At 46.7% G+C, this 15,000-nt stretch overlaps 1 protein-coding gene across 1 annotated transcript in view; it reads right to left on the minus strand.

The window, feature by feature from the left end:
* Positions 1 to 15,000, minus strand: part of LOC306918834 (homeobox protein Meis2-like) — a gene marked incomplete at its 5' end in the record, with an annotated part of 74,938 nt that overhangs the window by 8,964 nt on the left and 50,974 nt on the right. The window contains one exon of the mRNA XM_079531689.1: positions 525 to 583. Within this exon, the coding sequence (XP_079387815.1) occupies positions 525 to 583 (59 nt within the window). The remainder of the gene's footprint in view (positions 1 to 524; positions 584 to 15,000) is intronic.

Genomic DNA, 15,000 nt, shown 5'->3' on the forward strand with positions numbered 1-15,000 from the left:
AAATCAGCAGCATGAACGCCTCCCACCCCTCCCCCCCCCCCCCCCCCTACCCCACCCAAAAAGAAGAAAAAAATGTGTAGACATCCAAAAAAAAGAAGAAAAGAAAAACACAAGAGACATAACTCATGAATTGCTGCTAGCATTTCTGGTGCTCCTCTTGTGCCCAATTAGCAATTCACAGAGAGAGTGCTAATGTACCTCTCTCTCCACTTAGATTGGGAAATCTCCAATTAGAGTCAATCAGCGAACGGCTCGCACCGCTGCCAAGCGCATCCCATTGAGAAAATGGGAATGAGGAAGATGAGAGTGTGATGAAAAGAGGGAGGGGAGAGGATCGCTGGGTGGAGTTTTCTTTTTTTCTCCCCTCATTTGGCCGGATGTAGGATACTCCCTTTTAAAATTCGTGCTCCAGGCATGATATGTATGTATGCCAGGAATGGATTAAGAAGGAGTGTTGGCACCCTGGGTAAAAAAGGGAGAAATGGTGTATTCTACTGTATGGGTTGTTCTGTTAAATATTTTACCTGCTCGATTTGATTGGTCAATCATGGGCTGTACTATTCTTCTCCTGGCGTTAATGAACCTGGCAGAGAGGAAGAAGAGAGAGAAAGAGATAGAGGAAGAGAGAGAGAGAGAGAGAGAGAGAGAGAGAGAGAGAGAAAAAACAACGTTAAATCACGGGCATTCACACACAGAAGGATTCATCACAAGCCACCACAAAGACAAAACAGTTTTGCATGACTTAATGGCAACATTAGCCCCCGAGTCCTTGAGAGAGAGGCGCTCACAACAAAACAGCAACAACAAAAGGGTGATTGTGCGCAGACTTGGGAACCCGGCGAGGGATACTTTTAATGTTCCTTATGATCTATTCTCCCCTTGTTTAATAAAGCTTTTGATTACGTTTGGTTGCTATGGGCACCGGGGAGACATTCCTCAAGTATTAAGTGCAGTGTGAGTACAGCAAAAGGAGCACATCTCTATCCCTCTCTATTTTGCTGCTACCTCGCTCTCTCTTTCCATCATTCTCTTTCTCAAACTCACTCAAATGCTAAAGCACACACACGCGTGCGCACGCACACACGCACGCATGCGCGCACGCACACAAACAAAGCTCACACATACTGTAGTCCAGTGGTTCCCAAACGTTTTAGCTGAAGACCCAATAGAGACACTAGTGAAAATAGTAGATCTACGCCCAATGCGCCACAAGCTTGTATAACGGCTATTGTCACTACTTCTTAAACATATGTTTTCTAATTTATTTCTATTTCATGAAATTACTGAAAAAGATAATTGATTTTTTTTTAATTCGAGGGAAAAAAATAAGCTTTTTTGGGGAATGTTTTTAAATAATTAAAAACAGATGTAGGAAACAAAAAGTAAGGACCCATAAAAATGTGCCCGCGACCCACAAATGGGTCCCGACCCACTGTTTGGGAACCAGTGCTGTAGTCTGACCCGGTGTCCCCTCAACAACCAGTGCTATTTCTAGAGAGTTGTTGCTCATTAGAAATTTGAAATAAGTTTTAAGTTAGCGAGGTGCAGGATACAAATGGCTCCTTTCATTACCACCCCCCCCCCCCCACACACACACACACACACACACACACACACACACACATACCCCCTCGCCGAGACCCCCACTCTAGCTTCATTGTAGGGGGCTATATGCTCCCCTTCCAGCTGTCTAGAAATGAGGACCAGGCACGGCCACTCTGCGCTTTCACAAGGTATTGTTATGTCAGCGAGCCCATCAATTAGGCTGTCTGAAGTTTTATCACCGCCACGGCGGCGAATAAGTGCAGTTCCACAAAGCCTCCCCAGCCGGCCTCGCTCCTGCGGCTTTTCCACTGTAGAGCCCGGGGGTCATCTGGAGGTGACTGCCAGCCAGGGGCAACCTTTGGAACGTGGAATGGGACGCCCAAGGCCGTGTCAAATACAAGCTGGCAACTTTGGCCAAGCGAGCTCTCCTCACCTATTTCTTTGTTTATTCCATTTTGTTGTCTCTTCCTTTACGACATTTCCCGATCACACTCTCTCTGTCTATCTCTTCCTCTCCCTTTTGCTCTCTCTCTCTCTCTCTCCCTCTCTCCTGTCTCTCACATACTAAAAAGGCAGTGAGGAGTTTGCACTACAGGTATCCACATATGGTTAATATTAGAGGGTGGTTTCAAATCATGGTGGGGGCTATCCTGAATGGAGCCCAGTGCTCGTTCCATACTTTAAAAAAGTAGAGAGGGAAGAAAAAAGAGCGTATACTCCTAACACGCCGGGCACGGCACCATGGCTACAGCTCGAGGACCGGTCATTAGAAGGAAGGGAGGGCTGGAACCAATTTGGGCTCCTAATCCCCCATGAAGACCCGATACCTGCCCTTACCTTCTCCAATGAACTTAAACGGCTGTAATCTGCCCCGCTCAAAGTGACATGGTTAAATGTACAAAATGCACGGCTGGGAAAAGAGAGAGGATCGGCGCTCATTTGCCAGGGGGCATCCAGAGTGCAGGTATACGCAGGGGCGCCACGGGCCCCCGAGAGCCAAAGATGAAACGTGTCCATATGAGAGAGAGAGAGGGATGGAGCGGGTTTGAGATATTGATGTGTGCCATGTGATTGCACTGATGGTGTGTTACTGGTCAGTTGTGTCAGTGTCATGCTGTACTGAGAGCCACATTCCACCAGTTGCTACGGCGTGGTTGTTAAACTAAACTGAACTGACAACGAGAAGGAGAGACAGACAGACAAACAGGACATGCACAGACAGAGGTTGAGTATGGTCGGATATCAGATAAGTGCATGAGTTAGGATTTCTCAAAGCAAAGAGGATCACATTTTCCTAAGATTGAAGGTAGTCTTCAGTATACTTTTTATTTTATTGACGAGAAAGGGAGAGAAGCATCCTTCCCACTCATCAGCAGTGTCAGAAATGCCTGCGGTGCTCAGGAGAAAGAGAAAGAAAGAGAGAGAGAGAGCTGCTTGCTGCATCAAAACCAGCTGAGCAAGTAAACAGTAAGACATTCCTGCTATCGCGCTCACTGGGCCAGCTTTAAAGTACAAGGCCTGCCTGCCAAAATATATGTCCTGCGTTTTTTCCACCCTAGACGAACAGAGAAGCACAAAATCACAACCACGTGCTTTCTTACCTATTCTGGGACGAAACCATAAACACGTAATATTAGCAACGTTCTACCCAGGTGCTAAATTTGCCCATTGGGTTTCCAGTGACTTCAGAGGAAATCTGCTGTGTATTGAAGAATATCCAGTAAAAAGGGGGTGGGCTGGGACTGTTTCTATTTCAGATTTACTTTTTATTAGTTTTCCCTAAATGTGACTTTGAAAACAATGTCACAACGGGAAAAAAAACAATGTCTACTGTTTTCTCCCTACAACGTATACGAAATGTATGCCATAAAGTACAAGCGAAAATGTTTTCCTACACTAGGGCATGTTGTTGTTGCCGAAATAAAGAATATGAAAAACAGCTCCATACAGAAACAGACAAACATATGGATGTTCAAATATTTTCCCCACAAACACTTGTCAACACTCCTTGCTCGGCGCCGCACGCAAACACATGTGCGCATGCGGGCATCGGAACACGTGCGTGCACGCACACACGTTTTCATTCTCCTCGGCATGTTACCACAGTAACGGTGTGGCGGGCAGTGAGCTCAGTGCAGGGAGGGGGTCTGACCGAGGGCCCCACTCGCGCCCCCCTGAGCGCCTTTTATCAGTCTGAGTAAAGCCAATTGAGATTATCAGAGCTTGGCCTGATAACACTGTTTTCTCTCCTCCCATGAGCTGCTAATGGTGTGTGCTTAGAACAACACAAAGCAAGAATCCTCACAGAGATGAAGACCAGGCGAACAACGATGGACAGATAGGTGGGATGGATGGATGACAGGGCGGGTGGGTGGATGCATGTATGTATGGATGGATGTATGGATGTATGGATGGATGGATGGATGGATGGATGGATAGATGGATGAGAGGGTGGGATGGGCAGATGCATCTTTGCAAGGCAAGGCCCTGGCACAGAAACGGGCAGACCACAGGCAGTCAGAATTCCCAACCGCTTGCTAAAGCATACATGCGTAAATCCACACATCCACGCCATGGACACGACCACAGTCACCACCAGTGTGTCCGTAGGCTAACCAGAACACAGGAGGCTCACAGGGGACACTGGCTTAAAAACCTCCAACCCCAAGCCTACGTTTTATTATCTACATCTGGTGGTCTACCTTATTATGGCCTGCCTCTGCTCAGTGTTAGAGCACAGTAACATACACACATGTACGCGCGCACGCACACATACACACGTCACACACACACAGTCACACACACATACACACACACAGTCTCACACACACACACACGCACACACGCACGCACACACGCGCATGCAGGCAGGCGCACTCACGCACGCACGCACGCACGCACGCACGCACGCACACACGCACGCACGCACGCACACAGAGTACCTCTCAGCATGGGAACTCCATGCTGTCTTCAAACAAATAATTAAAGGCAAGGTTAGGGGGTCGCTTGGAGGTCATTCCTCTGGATACGGCACAGAATGTGTACATTACCCTGGGAGAGAGAGACAGGGGTGGAGGGGGGCAGGGGGTGACCGCTGTTTAATTTGGGCAACCAAGACACAAATACATTTTTCTCAAAGGCTTTTTCAAGGCCCATACTGAAAACAATCCTTTTTTTGTGGCCTAGGCTATTCTAGCTATGTATTTGTGCATGCGTGTGCATGCGTGTGCATGTGTGTGCACGCGCGTGTGTGTGTGTGCGTGCGTGTGCCTGCGTGAGCCTGCGTGAGTGCATGCATGCATGCATGCAAGAATTGGGAGGTGACGTTTTGCACGCACATATCATTACATTACCCACACTATAGCATCATGAAGTGCACTTTCATACACTCCTAATGACTTACTCCTAACCTGAAATGGCATACTGCATATTGGGGTATGCTCAGGCACAATGTGTCTCCATATAAACGCTCACTGAAACACTCCCGTAAAAGCGGGAAGGGGTAGTAGCCTATATTTACAAGAGCTCTGCACTGTAAAATCCTACTCAGTGTTACTTTATCCATTTGTAAGTGAGTGTACAACTCTGAGAGTTAAACTGACACTCAGGTTTTTACAGTGTGGGTGGTGTTGCTGTACACAGAGGCCAATAACATATGAATGATGGAGCCATGACGCTGGGAGTCCTCTTGACACAAGGCCTCCACTAGGCCGGATCAACACTACACTAATATCTGACAGCACCCAGGTGCAGATGTTAAATACCCTGGCTAGCATGCTAAACTATAATCTGTCAGACAGACAGATAAAGTGTATGAACAGACTACAACTGTCCCCCGCGCATAGCACAATAATCGATTCATTGGTTGTCTGTCTGTCTGTTTGTTCGTTAGTAGTTGTTCATGCTTTTTCTGTGATAAATGAATTATTTATCTTGCAAACCCCTTAATTCTAACCAGTAGCCATTGGTAAATACATATTAGAATGTTCACATAATCTCAACCTGACCAACCTGGTCTCTATACGTATAAAATGTACTCATTGATTAGTCGACAAATTCCTATGACTATAAGTCGACTCAAATATACTACTGGTTCACCTTCATGACACTCTTGTCTGGATATTCACTTTATATCATATTTCATACTGAAACAAAGTCCTCTCATATTGTCATATTGACAGACACAGAGATGTAATATATTTGCATTGGGAATCACTGCAAACCAGTCCCTCTGACTCTGGGCTACGCTCTATTCTTGTTTTTTTCCCCCCTGCCTTCTTCTCAATCTGTCAGAAAGACCTTGTTTCTGGTTAACTGACTCGCAGCCACACCTGGTAACTCGCTCCTGTTGTCAGCATTCCTTCCCTGAGAAATCCTCATGCCAAACCACCCTAGCCTGGAGCACAGCCAAGAGAGAGAGAGAGAGAGAGAGAGAGAAAGAGAGAGAGAGAAAGAGAGCCGCTCTCTCGCTAGGTCGGCTGGCCAATCACGACAGAGAGTGGAGGGAGCCCAGCCAATCAGGAGTGGGGTCACTTGTTTGACGAGTTTGTGATGAAAGAGAGGAAACTGAGCCAGAGTCGGAGAAAGACAGAGAGACATACTAAACATGTCTAAGAAAAAAAAGGCCGAACTGCTCAGAATCTAACCATGCAAAGAAGGGGGGAGATTTTGAAATTGTGACACAGAAATAGCACTGCCTTCATATAGCTAACCTGATTGTACCCAAGTTCGAGCCCCCCTGTGCCAGAGTGGTGGGCAGTGAACGAGACAAGAGTTTCCGTTTGTCGGTCAAATTCCTGGGCCCCTTGCCTGACTTTGTAAGGAAGATTAGATGCAACACAATCTGAACGTGCTGAACTCAATCCCGGATCATTGTTTGCCAACATGAATGTCCTCTGGTTCCCATTAGAGCTCATTGGTTCCATACTTCCGGCCTTAGACAGACATAAAGATTTCGAACTCCAAGCGATTGAGTCACTCCCTCACTGGAATCAAAGGAGGAAGGCTTCAGTTTGATCCCCTCCTAAAAAAAAGAAAAAAAGACAGAGGCCATGTAGGGAAAGAAAAAAAAATCAGCTGTCCTTTGACCAGGAAGTGGATGCAGATTAACCCGACGAGGAGGGTGTGTTTAGCAATAGCAAACACTTCCTAATTACAGGTCCAGTCAGACAGTTGGTGGGGGCCAGCTCGGCCCTTCTGAACCTTCCCAACTCTCTCTGATAATCTATTGTTGGTGTCAACAACACTGATGGAATCAGTTCACGTTGGCCCGAACAGGCCCCCCTTGCAACAGTTTACAGCCTGCCACCAGACTGAACCTGGCGTATCTGTAGATTTATCATAAACTATCACAAAGGAGCTTTTCACAAGCTGTTCCTCCTCAAGGATGGAGGAAAGAGGGGATGGGGAAGGAGGGAGGAGATGGGGTGGGTGAAGGAGGGAGGACGGGGAGGAGCGTGGAAGCGTCGTCTAGTTATTCCTATCAGAGTTCCCCTCATACTCTCTCTCTCTCTCTCTCTCTTTTCTTCTTCTCTAAGTTAAAACAGGAGTCAAGAGACATAAGCCGTGTGAGCATTACCTCACCCCCGTGTTTGATTTAGTGCAGATGTGAAACACAGCAAAGCTCAGGATGGCTTTTTTCTTCTTCTTCTTCTTATTCTACACGAACGTCAGAGAGGGCCCACATTTAAGGGCAGCCACTGTGTTTACATAGTTCTACCTCTGTCTCTCTCTCTCTCTCTCTCTCTCTCTCTCTCTCTCTCTCTCTCTCTCTCTCCCGGTTGCTTTCTCTCTCTTGTGCGCACACACGTACTCATAGTTCTACCTCTGTCTCTCTCTCTCTCTCTCTCTCTATCGCTCTGCCTCTCTCTCTCACTGTCTCCCCTTCTTTTGTCTGCCTCTCAAGGGGAAATGTTTCACCTCTCCTCCCTGGACTTTCACTGACCTGTTTTTCTTTCTCTTTTTATTGCACCACTCATTGCCCTTTTGTGACACCCCCCCCCACCCACCCACCCATGCATATGAGCAAAATTTGCATTTCTCCGTCACTCGATCTCGCTGTGGAACTCGTTCCTCTCCGAAACCCGTGGAGTGCACGAGTCATTAAGACTCAAGTAGAAAATCAGACAAAGAATTATATATTTGTGTTTCAAACTGACGTGATTTAACGAGCAGCTAATTAAAATAAATCAATAGCACTGCGGCATGCTCTCTGCTTCACTCTCACTCTCTCTCTTTCTCCCTCTCTCACTGATTCCCTGTCAGTTCCTGAGTGATGGTGGAACATCGCAGGTTGGAACTTGGAATACTACCCTAACATTTAAAAGCGTGCCTCCACTATTTCTTAAGAGGAATCAGGGAGACCTCTCACTTCATGACAAACCAATCTGAACTGTGCCACGCGTCATCTGATGGAAACATCATCCACAAATGCAAATAAAAAACCGCAAACGGTACACGTCTCCTCCCACTTTCATGCTATGCATGTTATTTACATATTTACTGTTTGCTTGTCCACAAATGCTAGGGTATTTAGGGTAGGGTTAGTGTGTGTGTATATGATAGGGTATTTAGATATAAGGTTTCGTAGTCGGACGCTAGGTTTCATTTGCATTCTATTCACTTGACCATTTACCCTGTCGTATGTTGACTAGGGCTCATACACTCTGATTCTGCACTTTGTAAGTCACTGTGGATAAGAGCGTACGTCTGCTAAATGCCTACATTGTAATTTATGAATGTCTGTATATATATTCACCCTGTCATCTACAACCCCCCAACCCTTCCACCGATCATCCAGTGGAGGGTTGTCACCCCAGGGGCCTGCAGGCCAGCGGCCTGACCCCTGCATGGCGGGCTGGACGGCCCCAGCTGCCGACTGCTCGTCAAACACCTCCAGAGCATGGTTGGGCCAGGAAGACCATGCTTGTTGCCCCCTTTGATCCGACACAACAGCAGCTGCTGCTCCAACGAAGAGCAGCACTTTGTTCCTCTCCTAACTCTCTGCATCACGCTGTCCTACGGCACAAAACCGCCGAATCCGCTGGACTCAAGACGAGAGAGAGTAAAAGAGGGCGTTTTTTTTTTCTTTTCTCCTTCCCTCTTCCCCGCAAAACATCAACAAGCTCTGACAACGGCAGCGGGGGGTTTTTCTTGGCCCCGACAGAGAGCTCTCAGGCATCTCGTCTTTGACTCTCTCTCTCTCCTTTTTTAAGAGACATGATAGTTATTGTTCAAATCAGCCAGGGTGAATGGAATGGACTGCGGCCAAGCCTGCCCCAGGCGTCAACACACCTGTATGAAAGAGGCCTTATTGTAGCAACCCCGGCAAAGCCAACCTGCACTAGCTCTACCAGTTTTCTGATGTCAAGAGGGAGGGTGGAATTTGTCTACCTCTCTCACTGTCTCCGTCTCTCTCTCTCTTTCTCTCTCGCTCTGTCTCTCTCTCCATCTGCCTCTCTCTCTCTCTCTCTCTCTCTCTCTCTCTCTCTCTCTCTCTCAGACAGCACCCTAATCTTTAACCTCATTAATCCCTGTTTCTTCTCTGCACTGGCACCTATGCTCTGGAATGTTTTCACTAATGCTATTATTTTTTTGATTATCAGCAGGAGACGGGGTCGGATTAAGCAAGGTGTTGGTCTATATCCCCTTGTTAGCAAAAGCCCCTCTTATCTCTCTCTCTCTCTCTCTCTCTCTCTCTCTCTTGCGTTTTCAAAGACAACTCCTTATTAAACGTGCATGATAGGTGCACAAAATATGCTCCACCCCCCTCCCCACATCCTGGGCACCGTGGGACAGCTGTGTTTTTGCCTTGTTTGAAGTGTGTCTGAAAACATCCAGTGCATGTCAATATTATCCTCTGTCAAAGCTGCGGTACATGGTGAATGACAGAGGTCGTCGTCAAGTGCTGGAAGGTACAGCATTCCTTAAAAGTCAGGTTCGCACCTTTCGGGTGGGTGAGCGGATCTCTGCTTTTATGCAAAGCCAGCAATAAATAGTACAGGTACATGCTAGCCCACTGGCTGGTGCACACACGTACGCACGCACGCACGCACGCACGCACGCACGCACGCACGCACGCACGCACGCACGCACGCACGCACACACACACACACACACACACAGAAAGAGAGCTAGAACACACATCTACTTTGAAACTTATAGAAGCATAGATGAGTCAGTCATCATTTAAACAAATGAATAACAAATTAGGTGTGCCTTTTAGAATACAATGTGAGCCTAGACTTGCTCACTAGTCACCGCTTAACATACTCAAAACACCTCAATGATTTATTGATGTGATGTGACCGAGAGACAGAAATCAGCACTATCATGACTCCAGCCCAACCGTCTCTCTGGAGATGAGTGCTGTACCGTAGGTGAGCTTGTGAAGTCACCAGCCCCCGTATTCTCACTTAAGTTGTAAACGCTGTAGAGTTCTTCCCGCATTGCCCAGCATGCAATGTATAATACTCTGTGGGGAGGCCATGCATAATATCTGTTTCCTATCCACTCCTCACCTCCACTTTCAGGAGGATCTCTCTCTCTCTCTCTCTCTCTCTCTCTCTCTCTCTCTCTCTCTCTCTCTCTCTCTCTCTCTCTCCTCCATTTAGTCTGTCCTCTCCTTGCCCCTCTCTGTTCTTCTTGGTAATCGAGTGAGATATCCCTCAACTAAATCACGTATTGTCAGATATCAGACAAGAGGTGGCTTTGTGGATTACCAGGGGACGCTGATAATGACATGATGGAGGCATGGTATTTCAAACAAAATCGAGTGTCAATTAACTGTATGGGTCTATACTATAGTATAGCATATATATATAGGCAACGTGTGTGTCTGAAGCTATGCAGGAAATAAGGCCAATCTATTTCCTTTCCTTCATATCAAACGTCTCTCTCTCTCTCTCTGTCTCTCTCTCCCTCTCCTTCATGAGACTATAATGGGCTCAGTTCTCTTTCTGCTAAGAGAGAAGAGAGGGGCCTGCAGACAGGGGGCTTCCATACTCCATGCGCAACACACACTATATATGCTCGGATGCACTTGCACGCTCACGTGCACACTGCACACACATAGACACACGTGCTGGTGCACACGTGTGTGCGGGCGGGCGCACGCACGAGCACGCGCGGGCACACACACACACACACACACACACACACACACACACACACACACACACACACACACACACACACACACACACACACACACATAGTATGCATACTTACATACACATACGCTCCTGAATCTCAAAAGCATTGGCAGGAGACAGAAAACAGAGCCAATGGGAGGGAGGAGAGGGGAAAGAGGTGGAAAGGTGCCCCCATTTTACCACCCCCTCTCTCTCCCCTTGCCTTTTTTATTCTCACACTCCCATGCTATTAACCATGAATTTAGGGCAGTGAAAATGCACAGCAGTTTGAGCAATTAAAAAGTGACACCTAAACCTGCCAGATCGACTGCCTGGGTTCCCCTAATGCCTGGGTTTAGACTCACTGCTCTCATGCTTTTTAAGAGCGAGACTATTGGGGAATACGGGACTGTAGTGTGTGTGTGTGTGTGTGTGTGTGTGTGTGTGTGTGTGTGTGTGTGTGTGTGTGTGTGTGTGTGTGTGTGTGTGTGTGTGTGTGTGTGTGAGGAGGGGGATTCTCTCTCCCACTAGCGTTCCACTGGGATGTCATCATCTTCTCATCATTGTCTCTGTGGGGTGCGAGTGCACGTTTCTACGATGTGCGTTACCGTCAGTGCTGGTGCTCATGGAAGAGTGTGCGTGCGTGCATGCTTGCATGTGTGCATGCTTGTGTGTGTATGTGTGTGGGACAGAATCATCGGTCAGATGTTGGCAGCCTATACCTCTGACTTCTCTATTAAATAATTGATCTGAGTTTGGATGTGATAACACACACACACACACACACACACACACACACACACACACACACACACACACACACACACACACACACACACACACACACACACACACACACACACACACACACACACACACACACACACACACACACACACACACACACACACACACACACACACACACACACACACACACACACACACAGGGACCCAGAGTTTAGGGCTAAAAAGCCAGCAGCAGTGATATAAATAGCTGTTGTTTGTAGAGAGCAGTGCTGGCAGTGGCAGCGGTGACTCTGTGGACCAGACCAGGGGACTGTGATGTGTCCAGACCAGTGGCCTACAGCTAGACCAGACCAGTGGCCTACAGCTAGACCAGACCAGGGGACTGTGAGGTTTCCAGACCAGTGGCCTACAGCTAGACCAGACCAGGGGACTGTGAGGTGTCCAGACCAGTGGCCTACAGCTAGACCAGACTAGGGGACTGTGATGTGTCCAGACCAGTGGCCTACAGCTAGACCAGACCAGGGGACTGTGATGTGTCCAGACCAGTGGCCTACAGCTAGACCAGACTAGGGGACTGTGATGTGTCCAGACCAGTGGCCTACAGCTAGACCAGACCAGGGGACTGTGATGTGTCCAGGCCAGTGGCCTACAGCTAGACCAGACTAGGGGACTGAGATGTGTCCAGACCAGTGGCCTACAGCTAGACCAGACTAGGGGACTGTGATGTGTCCAGACCAGTGGCCTACAGCTAGACCAGACCAGGGGACTGAGATGTGTCTAGTCTATGCAGTGGCCTACAGCTAGACCAGACCAGGGGACTGTGATGTGTCCAGACCAGTGGCCTACAGCTAGACCAGACCAGGGGACTGTGAGGTGTCCATGCAGACCAGTGGCCTACAGCTAGACCAGACCAGGGGACTGTGATGTGTCCAGACCAGTGGCCTACAGCTAGACCAGACTAGGGGACTGTGATGTGTCCAGACCAGTGGCCTACAGCTAGACCAGACTAGGGGTCTGTGATGTGTCCAGACCAGTGGCCTACAGCTAGACCAGACTAGGGGACTGTGATGTGTCCAGACCAGTGGCCTACAGCTAGACCAGACTAGGGGTCTGTGATGTGTCCAGACCAGTGGCCTACAGCTAGACCAGACTAGGGGACTGTGATGTGTCCAGACCAGTGGCCTACAGCTAGACCAGACTAGGGGACTGAGATGTGTCTAGACTATATGCAGTGGCCTACAGCTAGCTCAAATGTTTCACTTAAGTAAAAGTATCGATACTGCAATATAGAAATACTCTGTTACAAGTGAGGGGCGACTCACACGGTCGCAACCGATTGATGTATGCTTGTTGTATGAGATGTATAGCTGATGCAAGCTTGCAATGCATTTCCAATGGGAGTCACATGGCGGCCATGACACTTACATCTTGCTTACATCTAGCATGCATCAATGTTGTATGCTAGATCGAAAGGTGTGAGTGAGGCCTAAGAGTTTGCAATTCTAAATGTACTTGCGTAAAAATACAAAAGTGTTGGTCTCAAAATCTACCAAAAGTAGAAAGTACTCAATATGCAGAATGTCCCATGTCAAGTTTTCAAATGTCTAACAATCTTTTGAAAATAGCAGATCTGCGACGCATTGTGAGCTTGTAGATCGGCTATTTTCAAATGGCCAAAATGTATAGGGCTGAAGTGGTTAATGTAGGGTAGGCTATGTTTTGTAATAATAATCTAAATCTACAAAGTAACTAGTAACTAAAGTTTTCAAATAAATAGTGGAGTAAAATGGTAAATGGTAAATGGTGCATTTAAATAAGTAAAAGTACAATATTTGGATCCGAGATGTAGTGGAGTAGAAGTAACAGTATTTGAAGTTGGAAACACTCAAGTAAAGCACAAATACCTTGTGTAAACCTTGTGTAAACCACAAATTGTACTTAAGTATACAGTACACAAGTAAAAGTACTTAGTTACTTTACAACACTGCTGCTCTCCACACAGCAGCTGAGCTCATTGACACTGCTCCTCCCCCACACTGTACTGTAATGTGACATGTTGTGCAACACTTAATGAATTGAATCAATGATAATTAAAAAATACAAAATTCAGATAAAATAATGAGGGTTTTTTTTTTGGGGGGGGGGGGGGGGGGGTCGTTCCCATGTCATTATATATTCTGAAAGTCTCAGAAATAGCCCATCTACAAGCTCACAGGGCCATTATGAGCTTGTAGATTGGTTATTTTAGATGTTTTTGAGACAAATATAAGACAGAGCTAAGCTCAGGCTAATCGATTTAGTTGATTATAAAAACTCAATTAAAAACGGGTTGGAAAAGGAATCATAAAATGAAAATCATATATAGTTGCAGCCCAAACTATAGGGACGCCAGGGTGGAAGTGGCTAATGATGGTTTGAGAACAGCAGGAGAGATAGAGAGAGACAAGTCTGGCTCTGAATCTCGTTTGGCTCTGGCTAATAATAGCCACATTCCAAAAAACATGAAATTAATTTCACAAATTCACATTTTCTAGAAATTGCTCTTATCAAGTTAACTGCTACCGTGTGGCCACAGATGGTAGTTTGCTTGCGCGATCCGTAATTGGGGAGATTACTACTTATTCACTTCCGTTTTCCATCCATTGTAAACGGCTAATGTTAGCATTAGCACACAATGTTTATCTTTCGCCAGAAATGTTAATATTCCAATCGCGATGCCGTGAAAAATCACAAATCAGATCCGAACCTCGGATAGATGGATGATCAACCCCACTGACAGTGACGTAGTTTCCAAGAAAACAGCGACATTTTTTCATTTTGGGGCAGCGGTGGCCTAAGGGTTAGAGGAGCACCCTTGTTGCCGAAAGGTTGCCGGTTCGATTCCCCGGACGGGCAGGAAAAATCTGGGTGGGGAAGTGATTGTCATCACTCACCCAACACCGCTGAAGTGCCCTTGAGCAAGGCACTGAACCCCCAACTGCTCCCCCTGGAGCTGCTTAGTGGCCAACAGTATAAGACTGTGGTTGTACTGGTCAGCTCCCAGGTTTTAGTGTGTGTGTGTGTGTGTGTGTGTGTGTGTGTGTGTGTGTGTGTGTGTGTGTGTGTGTGTGTGTGTGTGTTTCTATGTGCAGGGCGTTGCTGAAAATGAGCACCTGTGCTCAGCTACTTTCCTGGGTAAATAAAGAATTATAAAATAAAAAAAATGCAGGCAGGCGTTGCCTAGCAACCGGCTCAGGACTAAAAGATGTTTTTTAGCTAATCCATATAAAGTGATATAAAACTGTGTATATATGCCAGCCGCAGACAATAGATGGCTATTAAGAAACGTATACGTCAGCAACAGTCAATGTGTTAAGGTTGCTTATGTAACTTAACTGATATCCCATTACAAGTTTTAAGTTTTACGGGTGCAATCACTTTGCAAGATGGGCTACGTTTTATTAATTGTATTCCTTCTCTCTTTCAAATTCCTAAACATTTAAGCCCTATTACAAAATGTTCAAAAATAGTAGAACTACAAGCTCACAACACACCACATGAGCTTGTAGATCTACAATTTCTTTTTAAATGTTTGA

This window comes from Electrona antarctica (assembly GCF_951216825.1).
Source record: "Electrona antarctica genome assembly, contig: scaffold_507, whole genome shotgun sequence".
Taxonomy (NCBI): Eukaryota; Metazoa; Chordata; class Actinopteri; order Myctophiformes; family Myctophidae; genus Electrona; species Electrona antarctica.